At 43.1% G+C, this 19560-nt stretch overlaps 1 protein-coding gene across 1 annotated transcript in view; it reads right to left on the reverse strand.

The window, feature by feature from the left end:
* LOC126263228 (pickpocket protein 28-like) overlaps positions 1-19560 on the reverse strand; it is a 200097-nt gene that overhangs the window by 124097 nt on the left and 56440 nt on the right. Inside the window, exon 5 of the mRNA XM_049960311.1 lies at positions 4928-5079. Within this exon, the coding sequence (XP_049816268.1) occupies positions 4928-5079 (152 nt within the window). The remainder of the gene's footprint in view (positions 1-4927; positions 5080-19560) is intronic.

Below are 19560 nucleotides of genomic sequence, written 5' to 3' on the forward strand. Positions count from 1 at the left end.
CTCCATCCGTATAGTCCCAGGCTCAGTTTACAGCAGTCTCTCTTAAATGGCTTTCCCCACCCATTTTCTACCATCCACCTGCCGTCACAATGGACTGCCACCTGGCTCCGTAAAATGTTTTGGGAACTGGCGCCCTTCTGTCCGACCATAATTGGATGGGGGAGAGAGCTTTGGCCAGAAGTCCCTCTGCTGATAAGATCCACTGGTGCTGCTTCCCAGAATGACTCACATGGCCAGGTTGGTGCACTTAGAATTTATGCCCCAACTCATTTCTCTCCCTGTTATCCATCGTCTCCAATGTGACCCCCTGGGTACAGGTTCTCTACAGGCTACACATGCAGTTATACAGATATTTTGCACACAATTTCCCCATGTACAAAAGTCGTAAACCATATATAGCAAAAGTGGCACTGGGGAACACCGAGATCTTGAACTAAAGTATATTGATCTGAGCGACAATGTTTTTAAAGTGAGAGAGCGGCATGTCACTTCTCAATGTGAGCCAGGACTCCATTATAATGGAACCACATACATGAGCAAGATCAAATGGGATCTCTCTGAACAATGTGGGTAGTACATTCCTCAGAAACAAACACAAAAATGCTGTAATTAGGTGGAAAGCCAACTGATACGGGCCTACTAACCAATCATTGGCTGTTGTTATTGTGGTCTTCAGTTCAGAGACTGGTTTGATGCAGCTCTTCATGGTACTCTATCCTGTGCAAGCTTCTTCATCTCCGAGTACCTACTGCAACCTGCATCCTTTTGAATCTGCTTAGTGTATTCATCTCTTGGTCTCCCTCTACGATTTTTACCCTCCATGCTTCCCTCCTCTTCTCCCAAACTCTATACAGCACCTCCTCATTGGTTACTTGATCCACATTACGAGATCGTTCTGTAGCACCACATTTCGAAAGCTTCTATTCTCTTTTCGTTTAAACTATTTATCGTCTATGTTTCACTTCCATACATGGCTACAAAAAATGGTTCAAATGGCTCTGAGCACTATGGGACTTAACATCTATGGTCATCAGTCCCCTAGAACTTAGAACTACTTAAACCTAACTAACCTAAGGACATCACACAACACCCAGCCATCACGAGGCAGAGAAAATCCCTGACCCCGCCGGGAATCGAACCCGGGAACCCGGGCGTGGGAAGAGAGAACGCTACCGCACGACCACGAGATGCGGGCATACATGGCTACACTCCATACAAATACTTTAAGAGAAGACTTCATGACACTTAAATCTGTACTCGATGTTAACAAATTTCTCTTCTCCAGAAACGCTTTCTTTGCCATAGCCAATCTACATTTTTATATCCTCTCTACTTCCACCATCATCAGTTATTTTGCTCCCCAAATAGAAAAATTCAACTGCTCTTTTAAGTGTCACATGTCCGAATATAATTCCTTCATCATCACCTGATTTAATTCGACTACATTCCATTACATTTTTTTTTTTACTTTTGTTGATTTTCATCTTGTATCCTCCTTTCAAGACACTACCAATTCGGCTCAACTTCTCTTCCAAGTTCTTTGTTGTCTCTGAGAGAATTACAATGTCTCCGGCACACCTCAACGTTTTTATTTCTTCCCCATGGATCTTAATTCCTACTCCACATTTTTCTTTTGTTTCCTTTACTGCTTCCTCAATCTACAAATGGAATAACATCAGGGACAGGCTACAATCCTGTCTCACTCCCTTCTCAACAACTGCTTTCCTTTCGTGCCCCTCGGCCCTTATAACTGCTCAAAATGGTTCAAATGGCTCTAAGCACTATGGGACTTAACATCTGAGGTCATCAGTCCTCGAGACTTAGAACTACTTAAACCTAACTAACCTAAGGACATCATACACGTCCATGCCCGAGGCAGGATTCGAACCTGCGACCGTAGCAGCAGCGCGGATCCGCACTGAAGCGCCTAGAACCGCTCGGTCACAGCGGACGGCTCTTATAACTGCCATCTGGTTTCTGTACAAATTGTAAATAGCCTTTCGCTCCCTGTATTTTACCCCTGCCACCTTCAGAATTTGAAAGAGAGTATTCCATTCAACATTGTCAAAAGCTTTCTCTAAGTCTACAAATGCTAGAAATGTAGGTTTGCCTTTCCTTAATCTTTCTTCTAAGATAAGTCGTAGGGTCAGTATTGCCTCACGTGTTCCAACATTCCTACGGAATCCAAACTGATCTTCCCCGAGGTCTGCTTCTACCAGTTTTTCCATTCGTCTGTAAAGAATTCGTGTTAGTATTTTGCAGCTGTGACTTGTTAAACTGGTAGTTCGGTAATTTTCACACCTGTCAACACCTGTTTTCTTTAGGATCGGAATTATTATATTCTTCTTGAAGTCTGAGGGTATTTCACCTGTCCCGTCCCATACATCTTACTCACCAGATGGTAGAGTAATGTCATGGCTGGCTCTCGCAAGGCTATCAGTAGTTCTAATGGAATGTTGTCTACTCCCGAGGCCCTGTTTCGACTTAGGTCTTTCAATGCTCTATCAAATTCTTCACGCAGTATCATATCTCCCATTTTAGCTTCGTCTACGCCCTCTTCCATTTCCATAATATTGCCCTCAAGTACATCGCCCTTGTATGGACCCTCTATATACTCCTTCCACCTTTCTGCTTTCCCTTCTTTGCTTAGGACTGGTTTTCCATGTGCGTTCTTGATATTCATACAGGTGGTTTTGTTTTCTCCAAAGGTCTCTTTAATTTGCCTGTGGGCAGTGTCTATCTTACCCCTAGTGATATATTCTTCTATATTCTTGCATTTGTCCTGTAGCCATCACTGCTCAGCCATTGTGCACTTCCTGTCGATCTCATTCTTGAGTCATTTGTATTCCTTTTTGCCTGCTTCATTTACTGCATTTTTATATTTTCTCCTTACATCAATTAACTTCAATATCTCTTCAGTTACCCAAGGATTTCTACGAGCCCTCGTCTTTTCACCTACTTGATTCGCTGCTGCCTTCACTATTTCACCTCTCAAAGCTACCCATTCTTCTTCTGCTGTATTTCTTTCCCCCATTCCTGCCAATCGTTCCCTTATGCTCTCCCTGAAACTCTCTACAACCTCTGTTTCTTTAAGTTTATCCAGATCCCATCTTCTCAAATTTCCACCTTTTTGCAGTTTCTTCAGTTTTAATCTAACAAATAATAAATTGTGTTCAGAGTCCACATCTGCCCCTGGAAATGTCTTAAAATTTAAAACCGGGTTTCTAAGTCTCTGTCTTAGCATCTTATAATCTATCTGAAACCGACCAATGTCTCCAGGCCTCTTCCACGTATACAACCTTCTTTCATGAGTCTTAAACCAAGTGTTAGCTACGATTAGGTTATACCTTGTGCAGAATTCTACCAGGCGGCTTCCTCTTTCAATCCCTACCCCAAGTCCATATTCACTTTCTACTTTTTCTTCTATTTCTTTTCCTAGTATCGAATTCCAGTCCCCCATGAATATTAAATTTTCCTCTCCCTTAACAATCTAATTTCTTTTATCGCATCATACATTTCTTCAATCTCTTCATCATCTGCCAAGCTGGTTGACATATAAACTTGTATTATTATAGTGGGCGTGGGCTTCTTGTCTGTCTTGGCTACAATAATGCGTTCACTGTTCTGTTAGTAGTAGTAGCTTATCTGCGCTCCTGTTTTTTATTCATTATTAAACTAACTCACGCATTACCCCTATTTGATTTTGTATTTATAACTCAGTACCAGAAGTCTTGTTCCTCCAGCCACCGAACCTCACTAATTCCCACTATATCTAACTTTAACCTATCCATTTTTCCCAAGAGGACGCCATCATCATTTAACCATACACTAAAGCTGCATGCCCGTGGGAAAAATTACGCCTGTAGTTTCTCCTTGCTTTCAGCCATTCGCAGTACCAGCACAGAGGAGCTGTTTTGGTTGATGTTACAAGGCCAGGTCAGTCAATCATCCAGACTGTTGCCCTTGCAACTATTGAAAAGACTGCTGCCCCTTTCAGGAACCACATGTTTGTCTGGTCTCTGAACAGACAGCCCTCCGTTATGGTTTGGATTTGACGTGCAGTTGATCAAGTGCCGAGTCAGAGCTCATCTGCTACCTTAGCAAGCACTGCTTCGGATGGCATACAGTTCACTGACCTGTATCGCTGAGGCACGCAAGCCTCCCCACCAACGGCAAGGTTCATGGATCATGGGGGGAGAAATCACTGGCTATGCTGCCCAAAAGTTCATTTCAGGTCCTTGTTGATGACCATTCACAAGTGAATGGTGTGGATGCTGAACATGCTATACGTGTCTTTTGCGTCTACTGTTTCTTATCTGGCGAAGAAGGTTTCAACGGATAAAAATACATATGTGGAGAAATGAAAGTCAACAATAGAATATTGCAATACCTACTATATCATCATGACGAAAGGAATGAATTAAGTAGTATTTGAAGCTTTCAGATGATGTGAATTGTAAGGGTGCAGTTACTGTTCCCACACTACTGTCCACTTATTACCATGCGCAACATAGATTTGATGTGCAGCTGATCAAGTGCCGTGTTTAAGCTCATCTACTACCTGAGCAAGCAACGCTTCGGATGGCGCACAGTTCATTGACCTCCGCGGTCTATGTGTTGTGGTACAACTTGCCCTCTTTGTGGCTCATCAAAAATATGGTGGGCTTCAGAGGCCTCCTACTATAAGAATTTCTACAGTTTCAGTTTCCTTGTGTGTACTTAAAAAGAAAGTCTGCTGACTTGAAAAAATGCTAAGCCATTTCATTACAGATGGTACCTTTCTGCTTGTAAATGTAGACTGCAGTCTTACAACCTTTGTGACTTGAACAGATCACAGCAACAAGAAGCATCAAGAGAAATGTCGTTTGGTGACTTTGAAAGTGATGTTAGAGATAGCAGACAGGGTTACAATTAAGTCAAGCCTTACGCATTCTCGGTGAAGAAGTCCTCGTACTCGATGCCGTTGAACGTGTAGCAGACGCCCTCGTCTGTGATGATCGTGTCGAAAAGCTTGCCACACGAGATGTCCTTGGACTGCCACCGGCAGCGGCGCACAGTGTCCCAGAGGCCAGGAGCCACCTGCAACCGTCAACCCAGTCACCTCACCAGGTTCCCCCTTTACCACGTGTAGCAGCCTCACGGTATCACATATGGAAGCTTTGAACTAAGGTGATTGTTAGTCAAATATAAAATTACATAAATTGTAAAAACTTTCTTTTAAACTTTTTAAAATTTTCAAAAGTTTTACATATACTGCATTTAACATTAAAAAATGTTTGCAAAGTGACGACCATTGTCGGTAGCTTAACTACCATCTTCAGATCTGAGAAGAGACAAACCAATTAAAAAACTGCCTTAAGTAACCAGTTATGTAAAATTTTCTATTGGCCTACTTTTAAAAATTTACGGCGAATTACGATATCGCATGTGGTATTACAAATGTAACTAGCAGTGTGCATGGTCCGCAACATTCTTATTTTTAATCTCGAGTCTTGCATTTAGAATACTACATGTGGTATCTTAACCCCCTGTAAATTTTTAAAAGTTGGATAACAGCAACTTTTACATAATTTGTGACTTACGGAAATTTTTCTTTCGGTCGTCTGCTCTCAGATCTGAAGACGGTACTTCAGCTACCGAAACTGGTCATGAGTTTGTTAAATGCAATTGAGCCAATGTATAGAAACGTTTTGAGAATTTTAATAAGTTTTCGAGATTTTTTTTATAATTTAATATTTGATTATCTGCTTACGGTCACCATCTCCTATTCTTACAATGTCAGATATCTTCTGTAAAGTGATTATGATTTCATAGTCACCACATGGGGGTCACTAGAGAGCTGTCAACAGGGATTACTGGTCCTCGCCCCCCCCCCCCCCCCCCCCCTCTGCGGTAGAAACTCTTAAAAACTAACAAAATTCCCACGAATTTCTAGAAATAAATGTCTACAATTTCGTTAAACTGCTGATTTAGCGCTCAGAGAGCAACAGGAAACACTGTGACTTTAGCAGTTACTATACAGCGTGATTCAAAATAACTGTACACACCTCTTGGTTAAATGTATCTATCAAAATAACAGTAATATGTTAATTAAATTTTATCTGACATTGACATATTTCAGACTTATGCAGTAGAGTAGGGATCACAAGTAGAACACAAAATCTATTCTTCTCAGAAACCAACAATACAAAGGGAGCCGAAATCCTACAAATCCTCGAGAAATAAGCGAAAAATATACCTATTCAAAAAAGCAGATAAAAATTCACTTGACGCCTTCCTAAGAGACAATCTCCACTCATTCCAAATTAATAATATCAGTGTAGACCAGATGTGGCTTAAATTCAAAGAAATAGTATCGGCAGCAATTGAGAGATTTCTACCAAATAAATTAAGAAACGACGGAGCTGATGCTCCTTGGTACACAAAACGGGTTAGAACACTGTTGCAGAAACAACGAAACAAACATGCCAAATTTAAACAGACACAAAATCTTCAAGATTGGCGATCTTTTACAGAAGCTCGGAATTTAGCGCGGACTCCAATGCGAAGTGCCTGTAACAGCTTCCACAACGAAACTTTTCTCGAAAACTGGCAGAAAATCCAAAGAGATTCTGGTCGTATGTGAAGTATGTTAGCGGCAAGAAACAATCAATGCCTTCTCTGCGCGATAGCAATCGAGATACTATCGAAGACAGTGCTGCCAAGGCAGAGTTACTAAACACAGCCTTCCGAAATGCCTTCACAAACGGAGACGAAGTAAATATACCTGAATTCGAATCGAGAACAGCTGTCAACATGAGTAACGTAGAAGTAAATATCCTCGGAGTGAAGCAACTTAAATCACTTAATAAAAGCAAGTATTCTGGTCCAAGCTCTATACCAATTAGGTTCCTTTCGGAGTCTGCTGATGCATCAACTCCATACCTAACAATCATAAACAACCGTTCGCTCGACGAAAGTCCGTACTCAAAGACTGGAAAGTTGCACAGGTCACACCAATATTCAAGAAAGGTAGTAGGAGTAATCCACTAAATTACAGGCCCATATCGTTATCGTCGATATGCAGCAGGACTTTAGAACATATATTGTGTTCGAACATTATGAATTACCTCAAAGAAGACGGTCTATTGACACACAGTCAACATGGGTTTAGAAAACATCTTCTTGTGAAACACAACTAGCTCTTTATTCACATGAAGTGTTGGGTGCTATTGACAAGGGATTTCAGATTGATTCCGTATTTCCGGATTTATGGAAGGCTTTTGACACTGTACCACACAAGCGGCTCGTAGTGAAATTGCGTACTTATGAAATATCATCTCAGTTACGTGACTGGATTTGTGATTTCCTATCAGAGACGTCACAGTCCGTAGTAATTAACGGAAAGTCATCGAGTAAAACGGAAATGATTTCAGGCGTTCCCCAAGGTAGTGTTATAGGCCCTTTGCTGTTCCTTATCTATATAAACGATTTGGGAGACAATCTGAGCAGCCGTCTTCGGTTGTTTGCAGATGACGCTGTCGTTTATCGACTAATAAAGTCATCAGAAGACCAGAATTAACTGCAAAACGATTTAGAAAAGATATCTGAATGGTGTGAAAAGTGGTAGTTGACCCTAAATAACGAAAAGCGTGAGATCATACACATGAGTGCTAAAAGGAACTCGTTAAACTTCAGCTACACGATAAATCAGTCTAATGTAAAAGCCGTAAATTCAACTAAATACCTAGGTATTACAATTATTAACAACTTAAATTGGAAGGAACACATAGAAAATGTTGTGGGGAAGGCTAACCAAAGACTGCGTTTTATTGGCAGGACGCTTAGAAAATGTAACAGACCTACTAAGGAGACTGCCTACATTACGCTTGTCCGCCCTCTTTTAGAATACTGCTACGCGCTGTGGGATCCTTACCAGATAGGACTGACGGAGTACATCGAAAAAGTTCAAAGAAAGGCAGCACGTTTTGTATTATCGCGAAATATGGGAGAGAGTGTCACAGAAGTGATACAGGATCTGGGCTGGAAATCATTAAAAGAAAGGCGACGGGATCTTCTCACGAAATTATAATCACCAACTTTCTCCTCCGAATGCAAAAATATTTTGTTGACTCCGACCTACATAAGGAGGAACGATCACCACGATAAAATAAAGGAAATCAGAGCTCGTTCGGAAAGATATAGTTGTTCATTCTCCCCGCGCGCTATACGAGATTGAAATAATAGAGAATTGTGAAGGTGGTTCGATGAACCGTCTGCCAGGCACTTGGATGTGATTTGCAGAGTATCCGTGTAGATGTATCGAGTATCTACTGTACGCTTCCCCCAGGGCATGTTCAAAATGATATCCATGTAAACGTAGACATTGACGTGCTAGACTTCTCACCGCTCTCGGAATGTTGCACGCTCTGTTTCATCATTCTGCACAGTTGCGCAGCTATTTTCAGTTAGCTGCTGAAGTTGTGCTGCATTCTTAGTTCCAACTCTATACGCGAACTCCCTCTTGTAGCCCCAAGCCCCAAAGGTACGGGCGGGGGGGGGGGGGGGGGGGGGTTAAGATCCAGAGATATGGGGAGCCAAGTAACTCGTCCTGCAGGACCTGTCCACTTATCGGGATAAGCAACTCTGACATACTTTCTTGCCTCCCGGCTGAAAAGTGCAGGGCCACCGTCGACAAAGGAACATCAGTCGTTATGCAGAAGAACGCGACACGCAAAAAGCCAGTACTGACCAGTGATGTAATGCCTACCGCAAACGACACCCTGCATAATAACTCGGAAACTAACAGTGTAACAAAAAACTTTATTTAACGTTTAACTCTTATTTTGATTCATACATTACGCCCACGAATCACCCTGTACATAGTACGTTTGCTTCTCTGTGCCGTTTCACTGTCGCGGCAGTTTGGATGCTGGCCAGAAGTCATGGCGTCACAGAACAGTGCCAAAATAGTCCACAGTCTTATCTCTGATGCTTCTATGTACAGCCGTTATCTAGCTGCAGGAACAGACAGTCGAGGTTCCAGAGTTCGATTCTGCGAGTAGGTGGGGGATCACAGTTTGTTTCCGTCTCCCACCCCCTCCTGTCCTGCGAATATTACTATCGGTCACCCACATTTTTAACGTGCCACAGACGGCTACCATTTTAATATTAATAACAACAAAATACATAAAATATTTTAATGTAATAATAATAATTATTATGATTGATTTGCATCAGTACTTAGTACATCGCTTTAACATAACATCCAGAAAATTTGCAGTTCAGAGAAGTACAGCATTTGAAAAGTATTCTTACGAAAATTCGTAACTTGGTCACTAATCAAGGAAAAGAATTGCACTAGAATGTATCAGTCATAGGCGTTTGTACGGTAAATGCCTCACTAAAGATTAATAAGAATTTTTGAAGGTACTTACCTATAATTTTTGTCACCTGTCATGGCAAGACACCAATATTTCTTGCGAGCTTACTGTCATTCCACCTTAAGCAATGTGTGAACATATGATTAGCGCGCATTATTGCCGGGCAGGTGATTGTCGCCAGCAAAGACACGAGCCAGAGGGCGTATATTGCGATCCTCGTAATCAACCAGGCACTGCAGTATCATCAAGTGAATCGTGTTATGCTGATAGTGGTAATGTTTCTACTAATGTTTTATTGCAATATTGTTTGAATATTATGAAGGACCAGATGAAAGTATTTTAATAGAAGCGAACTGCATTCGCCAACAAATGGGAAGTATTATTAGTCATAGTGATAATGTACACGCGAACATGAAGTACTGTCAAGATATACTGCCGAAAAAAATAAATTAGTACACCTGGAAAGGAGGTGTCGATTTTGATTCGTTGACGGCATGTGCCACCTGGGGTATAGTAGATGTACTTATAATGATTTCAACGTCGTCCGCCAACACATAGCATAATGGCATAACTACGGGAGCACCGTCCTTGTCTACCCTTTAATAGGGAGTGCTCACAGCCAGAAGATTGTGTGTGGTGCAAACGTGTGAGGCAAGCAGGGAACCGTGCCACAGAAAGGCACTCGTGCTTTATACAGCCAAATGAGCAAGTTTGAAAGAGATCAAACTGTGGCCTTCCGAATGGAGAGATGGTCCTTTCGGAGAACTGCCACGCAAGTTGGACGTGGTGCATCAGTTGGCAACGACGCTGGTATCAGCGGTCACGTAAAGATTCTCACACCTGTAAATGTTGTTCTGGACGTCCAAGCAGCACAGACGCCCACCAGCGTTGTTGTATTGTAAGGGCACCAGTGGCAGATCGTACAGCTGCAGCAGCACAGATAACAGGGCTTGTGAGTCCAGACGAGTCAACACCAACTGTTGCGAACCAGTTATTAGGAATGGGGCTACGGGCACGCATACCTCTACTCCGTCTTCAACTCACGGTACGTCATCGATATGCACGGCTCGACTGATGCCGTTAGAGGATCACGCGGAAGACGGAATGGGATGCCGTGGTCTTCAGCGTTCAAAGCAGATTCTGCCTGCACGCGAGTGATGATCGTTTGTGCTGATGATGTAGACCTGGTGAGCTCAGTCTCGTAAAGTGCATTCGTCCACGACACACTGTCCCCTGCCCTGGCCTTATAGTCCGGTGTGCGATAAGCTACAACTCTCTTGCGGAGAGGACGCTAATCAGAAGTCGGTACGTGTAGAATGTTGTTAGATCCGTTCTTCTTCTGTTTTTACATCAAGATGGTAATGTGTTGTTCCAACAGGACAAAGCTCGTCCGCAAACTGCCCGTGAAACTCAACACGCCCCGCAAGAAGTGCAGCAACTTCCCTGGTCAGCATGATCTCCCGGCTTGTCCCCAGTCGAGCACTTTTGGGGTATGATGGCCGAGAAGTGATTCGTGCGACTCATCAACCAACAACTCTTATAGAATGAGAATTTCACTGTGCAACGGAGTGTGCGCTGATGTGAAAATTCCTGGCCGATTAAAACTGTGTGCCGGACCGAGACTCGAACTCGGGACCTTTGCCTTTCGCGGGCAAGTGCTCTACCATCTGAGCTACCCAAGCACGACTCACGCCCCGTCCTCACAGCATTACTTCTGCCAGTACCTCGTCTCCTACCTTCCAAACTTTACAGAAGCTCTCCTGCGTACCTTGCAGAACTAAGTACCCCTGAAAGAAAGGATATTGAGGAGACATGGCTTAGCCACAGCCTGGGGGATGTTTCCAGAATGAAATTTTCACTCTGCACAATATCCTTTCTTTCAGGAGTGCTAGTTCTGCGAGGTCCGGAACACAGTTTTAATCTGCCAGGAAGTTTCAACTCTTATAGAACTGGTCGAGCAGATGTGACATAACGTATCCCAGATAGTATTCGCCATCTGTACGACCGACTGGATGCAAGAGTCAGCGCCTCCATTGACTCCCGTGGCGGCTAAACCAAGTGTTAATACGATGTTTCAGCACGGGTTGATACGTGGGACCTCATAATCGCTTGTGCTGTTGATCTGTAAATGTAATCATTTCATGTACTACAAATGCTTGTAGCCTCTTCCCGATGTTATTCAATCTGTATATTGAGCAAGTAGTAAAGGAAACAAAAGAAAAATTCCGAGTAGGTATTAAAATGCATGGAGAAGAAATAAAAACTTTGAGGTTCGCCGATGACATTGTAATTCTGTCAGAGACAGCAAAAGACTTGGAAGATCAGTTGAACGGAATGGACAGTGTCCTGAAAGGAGGGTATAAGATGAACATCAACAAAAGCAAAACGAGGATAATGGAATGTAGTCGAATTAAGTCGGGTGATGCTGAGGGTATTAGATTAGGAAATGAGACACTTAAAGTAGTAAAGGAGTTTTGCTATTTGGGGAGCAAAATAACTGATGATGGTCGAAGTAGAGAGCATATAAAATGTAGACTGGCAATGGCAAGGAAAGCGCTTCTGAAGAAGAGAAATTTGTTAACATCGAGTATAGATTTAAGCGTCTGGAAGTCTTTTCTGAAAGTATTTGTATGGAGTGTAGCCATGTATGGAAGTGAGACGTGGACGATAAATAGTTCAGACAAGAAGAGAATAGAGCTTTCGAAATGTGGTGCTACAGAAGAATGCTGAAGATTAGCTGGATAGATCACATAACTAATGAGGAGGTATTGAATAGAATTGGGGAGAAGAAGAGTTTGTGGCACAACTTGACTAGAAGAAGGGATCGGTTGGTAGGACATGTTCGGGGGCATCAAGGGATTATCAATTTAGTATTGGAGGGCAGTGTGGAGGGAGACCAAGGGATGAATACACTAAGCAGATTCAGAAGGATGTAGGCTGCAGTAGGTACTGGGAGATGAAGAAGCTTGCACAGGATAGAGTAGAATGGAGAGCTGCAGGACTGAAGACCACAACAACAACCACAAATGCACTGTTGCAACAATAAATCTCGACTGAATTGGAAACGTCTAAAATGGTGTACTAATTTTTTCCCCGGCAGTGTATTTGAGAGTATGTCACCGATATATCAGCAACATTAATAAACTGAACTCTGCTCCCTGTGTATAACCGAGTTTATGAACAGTACGGCACCACTTTATTGTCGTACTAGGTCACAAAAGTAATCTGAAATTGCTCATACAATAAAGGAAAATAAATGCCTAGTTCCGGCAAGACACGTTTGGCTAACAGTTATCAAATATGAAGTATAACTGGCTATTTTCAGTGAAGGATTTTAAAGATATATGCGATTGTGTTTTCGATTCTGTGGTAGGCTATTTGGAACTCGCCTTGCTAGCTGCTTAGTACGATCTGTTGTAGTGCAGACAGTGAATATTTACATTCTGTGTGCCATCGAACAGTAAGTGAGTGATATGAAGTGTGTCTTGCTCTGATTGCACATTAGTGCATATACAAACACTATGCATGTATTAATTCGTAATGCGCCACTTATGGGTGTAGGATAAACAGTCAGGTATCATAATAAAATAGTAACAATACAGTGAGAGAGGCGCTTACACCCTGTTACATGATCTACATATTTCATTTCAAGATTCAGCTTTCTTTAACTTGTTTGAATAGTTATTCGTAACAGTCCCGACAGTACTGGCCTAATTTGCAATTCCGACGTTCTGTGTCGAATATAGTCACGTTTTTCTTCATTGCCAGACACATACACAAAAACTTTACTACACTGAGTACCAACGGTGGGTGATGTGGTTTCAATCCGATCGTGGAAGAAATTCGTGGGAGAGAGAGAGAGAGAGAGAGAGAGAGAGAGAGGATCTCACATTGTACTCCACCAATGATGCAATTTCGTATATTCGCCATTCTGTTGTTCACATTATTCTAGTTTGGCTTTTGTGTAATGCAGCCGATATATGCAAAGTTCAAGCGGTTTAGGCTTCTTAAAATGAACAAAGAAATGATGGCTCAATTCATTCAGGGTTAGAGAAACAACATATGCCAGTCGTCAAAAGTATGTTTGGACAAATATTTAAAAAATGCAAGCTAATACTATTTGTGGATATTAACACGCTAAATTTCAAACGCTCTAATGACCTTCCTGTGGCCAAAAATCGCAGAGTTACTCTTACTTGCTTGTCGACTTATACTGGCTGTGTCATTGTCGTATTTTGTTTCTCTGTTACTTTTCATATTAACATTAGTAAATAATTCTTCTTCATTGCGGACGTACTAGAACACAGCAACTGTTAAAACTGAAGGTAATTTAAAAAGGATTAGCTGCAACCAACTGCCTTAATAGGCGCTTATTTAAACATGGTGACAGTCCAAGATGCCTGTCAGCCCATCTTCAGATTTTTGTATTTATTTGTGATGAACATTGTTTCCTTAGTAACAGCGTCTCAGAATTTTTCAACGGAAATTTTTGAGACAGCTATCGCGAAACACCGTAAGTTAAGAAACTGTGTTCAAGACATGTAAATGAAAGAGACACTGAGAACCGTAAGCGCCCAAAGCACAGAAACATAATTTTGAGAAAAATAGATGTTTGTGAAAATCAAATTTATAGACAAACTATCGGTCTCATAGGAAAGAATTGTTTCTTAACCAGATCTCAACAATTATACTTTTTAGTGTACCCACTCCAGGCAATGAAACATTAATTAATATTTAAGTTTACATTTATTTTTAATGTTACCTCTCAATATTTACATGCATAGGCTAGTGACAATAGCGTCTTTTCACAATTGTAAAGTTTGTAATTAATGTGAAACTAAATCAGAGCTGGTGCTAAATACACCACAGACACATACAATTACTACCCCTCCAACACTTCATGGTCCTCGTTATTATCATTTTAATTAAGTATGTTCTGTGGCTTGAGATTCGGATGAAACTGCCGATACACCTTCGATTATGAAGTATTAATACTGCATACATAATGTAGACACTAATTATGTTGTGTACTCTATATAACAATTGAGCAGTGCAGAACAGCAAAATTTTACTTTGTGCTTTGGGCCCATTTGGAAATGATTATTCGAAATCGGTGATACAGCTTTTCGTGAATGTTCAGATACGGGGTGGATGACCTAACAACTGCTCCACAAATATTTCGGACATGGAAGGCACTATCGCAAAGCTTAATTGTAAGCAAGGGCACGTATTTACAGAACAGACGCAGTTAAAGAGACGTTGACGAAAGTGCTGGTTTTTTACAACAGTTACTAATTTACAAATGGGACAGTGCCTGTTAACAGTAAGATCCTAAAAAAATGGTTCAAATGGCTCTGAGCACTATGGGACTTAACATCTGTGGTCATCAGTCCCCTAGAACTTAGAACAACTTAAACCTAACTAACCTAAGGACATCACACACATCCGTGCCCGAGGCAGGATTCGAACCTGCGACCGTAGCAGTCGCGCGGTTCCGGACTGAGCGCCTAGAACCGCTAGACCACCGCGACCGGCAAGATCCTAAAAGTAACGTAAATGAGAATGTCAGCTGTGTTTGTTGTAGGAGCCTAGTGCAAGTAGTTTACAAGTTATTGTGTTGTGAACATTGTAAATGTCGACAGCTGTTTGTTCCTTCCTATTGTTTAAATGGTAGGCTACGATGTTATGTTCGTTTACAGTGTTTTGTGTGTATACTTTGATTGCATTGCAACGGTACTGCCACTTACTGTGTAATAGTGGACGTATAAGGACGTGCTTGGAAGATGGTATTTTCCAACGTGAAAAAAGTGGACGTGCTCATGGTTTATGGTGAATATAGGAAGTATGCTGTTCGTTCATGTACCGTGTACTCCGAAAGGCATCCCAATAGCCGTAATCCTCTTCAAACAATTACAGATGATGTGAAAAGATGTATTACTGCTGCTTCCGTTGCAATTTCCACTAAAATGCTAGAACATGTGTAGCAAGGGTTGCATGGCAGACTGCAAGGTTGCTTTGACGCTGGTGGAGGTCATTTTGAGCACTGGCTTTGAGGCTCCGTTGGTTATTTACCTGTTGGATCTCACAGAGGTACTGAATTCACCTTTGTCTTTCGTTTGTCCTAGCTGATGTCACATCTAACTACACGATACGTCTGGAGACTTATCAACATCTGTAGAGGGCTGCACATATGCACTTACGTGAAATTCACATTCGTTTATGCTAAAACTACTTGCACTACAGTCCTGCAACGAGCACCACTGACGTTCTATACTCCTGGAAATTGAAATAAGAACACCGTGAATTCATTGTCCCAGGAAGGGGAAACTTTATTGACACATTCCTGGGGTCAGATACATCAGATGATCACACTGACAGAACCACAGGCACATAGACACAGGCAACAGAGCATGCACAATGTCGGCACTAGTACGGTGTATATCCACCTTTCGCAGCAATGCAGGCTGCTATTCTCCCATGGAGACGATCGTAGAGATGCTGGATGTAGTCCTGTGGAACGGCTTGCCATGCCATTTCCACCTGGCGCCTCAGTTGGACCAGCGTTCGTGCTGGACGTGCAGACCGCGTGAGACGACGCTTCATCCAGTCCCAAACATGCTCAATGGGGGACAGATCCGGAGATCTTGCTGGCCAGGGTAGTTGACTTACACCTTCTAGAGCACGTTGGGTGGCACGGGATACATGCGGACGTGCATTGTCCTGTTGGAACAGCAAGTTCCCTTGCCGGTCTAGGAATGGTAGAACGATGGGTTCGATGACGGTTTGGATGTACCGTGCACTATTCAGTGTCCCCTCGACGATCACCAGTGGTGTACGGCCAGTGTAGGAGATCGCTCCCCACACCATGATGCCGGGTGTTGGCCCTGTGTGCCTCGGTCGTATGCAGTCCTGATTGTGGCGCTCACCTGCACGGCGCCAAACACGCATACGACCATCATTGGCACCAAGGCAGAAGCGACTCTCATCGCTGAAGACGACACGTCTCCATTCGTCCCTCCATTCGCGCCTGTCGCGACACCACTGGAGGCGGGCTGCACGATGTTGGGGCGTGAGCGGAAGACGGCCTAACGGTGTGCGGGACCGTAGCCCAGCTTCATGGAGACGGTCGCTGCGGTCCGGTCCCAGGTCGACGGGCACGTGCACCTTCCGCCGACCACTGGCGACAACATCGATGTACTGTGGAGACCTCACGCCCCACGTGTTGAGCAATTCGGCGGTACGTCCACCCGGCCTCCCGCATGCCCACTATACGCCCTCGCTCAAAGTCCGTCAACTGCACATACGGTTCACGTCCACGCTGTCGCGGCATGCTACCAGTGTTAAAGACTGCGATGGAGCTCCGTATGCCACGGCAAACTGGCTGACACTGACGGCGGCGGTGCACAAATGCTCCGCAGCTAGCGCCATTCGACGGCCAACACCGCGGTTCCTGGTGTGTCCGCTGTGCCGTGCGTGTGATCATTGCTTGTACAGCCCTCTCGCAGTGTCCGGAGCAAGTATGGTGGATCTGACACACCGGTGTCAATGTGTTCTTTTTTCCATTTCCAGGAGTGTATTTTAGTCAAATTCGATTGTAGTACTGTCAATAGACATTGTTTCATTGAAATAATTGTACCTTTTCTTTAAATATGTAGACGTTTGAAACTCAGAACAATCTGTGTATGGGATGCATACGCGGATCCCTGCCTACCATTCCTGTCTGTGAAATACGCATATCGCCTTCCGTTATAGAAATGTTTGCGATGCAAGTCTTAGGTGATTCACCATGTATGCAAGCCGGCCGAAGTGGCCGAGCGGTTCTAGGCGCTGCAGTCTGGAACCGCGAGACCACTACGGTCGCAGGTTCGAATCCTGCCTCGGGCATGGATGTGTGTGATGTCCTTAGGTTAGTTAGGTTTAACTAGTTCTAAGTTCTAGGGGACTAATGACCTCAGAAGTTGAGTCCCATAGTGCTCAGAGCCATTTGAACCATTCTGAACCATGTATGCATTGTGGGGTACATACAGGGTGCTACAAAAAGGTACGGCCAAACTTTCAGGAAACATACCTCACACACAAAGAAAGAAAATACGTTATGTGGACATGTGTCCGGAAACGCTTACTTTCCATGTTAGAGCTCATTTTATTACTTCTCTTCAAATCACATTAATCATGGAATGGCAACACAGCAACAGAACGTACCAGTGTGACTTCAAACACTTTGTTACAGGAAATGTTCAAAATGTCCTCCGTTAGCGAGGATACATGCATCCACCCTCCGTCGATGGAATCCCTGATGCGCTGATGCAGCCCTGGAGAATGCCGTATTGCATCACAGCCGTCCACAATACGAGCACGAAGAGTCTCTACATTTGGTACCGGGGTTGCGTAGACAAGAGCTTTCAAATGCCCCCATAAATGAAAGTCAAGAGGGTTGAGGTCAGGAGAACGTGGAGGCCATGGAATTGGTCCACCTCTACCAATCCATCGGTCACCGAATCTGTTGTTGAGAAGCGTACGAACACTTCGACTGAAATGTGCAGGAGCTCCATCGTGCATGAACCACATGTTGTGTCGTACTTGTAAAGGCACATGCTCTAGCAGCACAGGTAGAGTATCCCGTATGAAATCATGATAACGTGCTCCATTGAGCGTAGGTGGACGAAACTAAAATGAGCTCTAACATGGAAATTAAGCATTTGTGGACACATGTGCACACAACATCTTTTCTTTATTTGTGTGTGAGAAATGTTTCCTGAAAGTTTGGCCGTACCTTTTTGTAACACCCTGTATATAGCTAAAGTTGGTTCAAGATAAAATTAACAGATTTCATGAGCACCCATGCATGCTAAAATCTCAAAGCTGATGACAGTGTGCTTTCGGCTATAATGGTTATCAGCGCTTAAAATGAATGTCCTTTCAAAAACTCGTGAGGCGTAATTTGTTGTTGTGGCGTGTCGGGAAAGGGATACCATGATATCGGTGCGTTGTTCCAAAATCATTAACGTCACCGGCGCTAGAGTTTTGACATGTGATGAGCCGGCCCAAGAACTTACAAGAAAGGGAGCGTCAGGTTTGTTCTGTATAAAGCGAATCGCTTCAGCTCTCTGCGTCTTGATGCACAGCCTCCCAGGTAATAGAGTCCTAAAGGAGCGATCAAAATCAGTCGCCGTGGGTTATATGTTACAAACTTTACTCAGTTTTCATTCTGCTAGTATCGTGCGTGGAGCATTGTGACTTGGCCTGGCAGATGGAAATTTGGATTCTAGTTTGGTTTCCTATTTTTTGACTCAGTAGTGTCTGTGCAGGATACAGTAGCCGATCTGGAGTGAGCAGTTTTCGTCCAAAGCACTGGGCGACTCCATTCGTTCATACGGAAGGGGAGGCCGACATTGTTTGCCTAATTTAGGCCTGTTGGTGCCGCGCTGCTATGACAGAATCGAGGCGCAATTTTTCTCAAACGATTTTACAGAAACCAACTGGTAAAAAACTTTCGTTTTTGCATTACGTATAGCTTTATATGACAGCTTCATGACGAGATGCCCATCATTTCTTTAATGGTCACAGTTATTGTGATATTGCTATTTAAGTAAGAAACTGCGTGAAATTGGGAAAAGTTTGCAGTGAAAAATAGGGTTCACTGTGATTTAGCATTTGGTGCACATTACATAACATGTTGCTGCATATGAATTTTATCTAACGTATTGAAGTTTTATTTAGACTTGACAGGGGATGTCCATCTGCCACCAGTCTCGAGAAAACTGATCTTATGTAGCACACTCACTTGCGATCGCGGGCGCCAGATGAAATACCCACGCCGGCCGGGATGACCGAGCGGTTCTAGGCGCTACAGTCTGGAACTGCGCCACCGCTACGGTCGCAGGTTCGAATCCTGCCTCGGGCTTGGATGTGTGTGATGTCCTTAGTTTAGTTAGGTTTAAGTAGTTCTAAGTTCTAGGGGACTGATGACCTCAGAAGTTAAGTCCCATAGTGCTCAGAGCCATTTGAACCATTTTTTTTTAAATATCCACAGCATTCCTCATGTCTCGTAAACGGTTTGAGATATCGAGATGAGATTTTGGCAAATGACAGTATGCAAAGAGGAGAGCATTTTACCATATGGTTATTATGAGAAACTTCATTGTCAACTTGTTATTTCACTAACTACAGACTTTTTCGATGAAAGAGTGTAATTGTT

This window comes from Schistocerca nitens, chromosome 6 (genome assembly GCF_023898315.1).
Source record: "Schistocerca nitens isolate TAMUIC-IGC-003100 chromosome 6, iqSchNite1.1, whole genome shotgun sequence".
NCBI lineage: Eukaryota > Metazoa > Arthropoda > Insecta > Orthoptera > Acrididae > Schistocerca > Schistocerca nitens.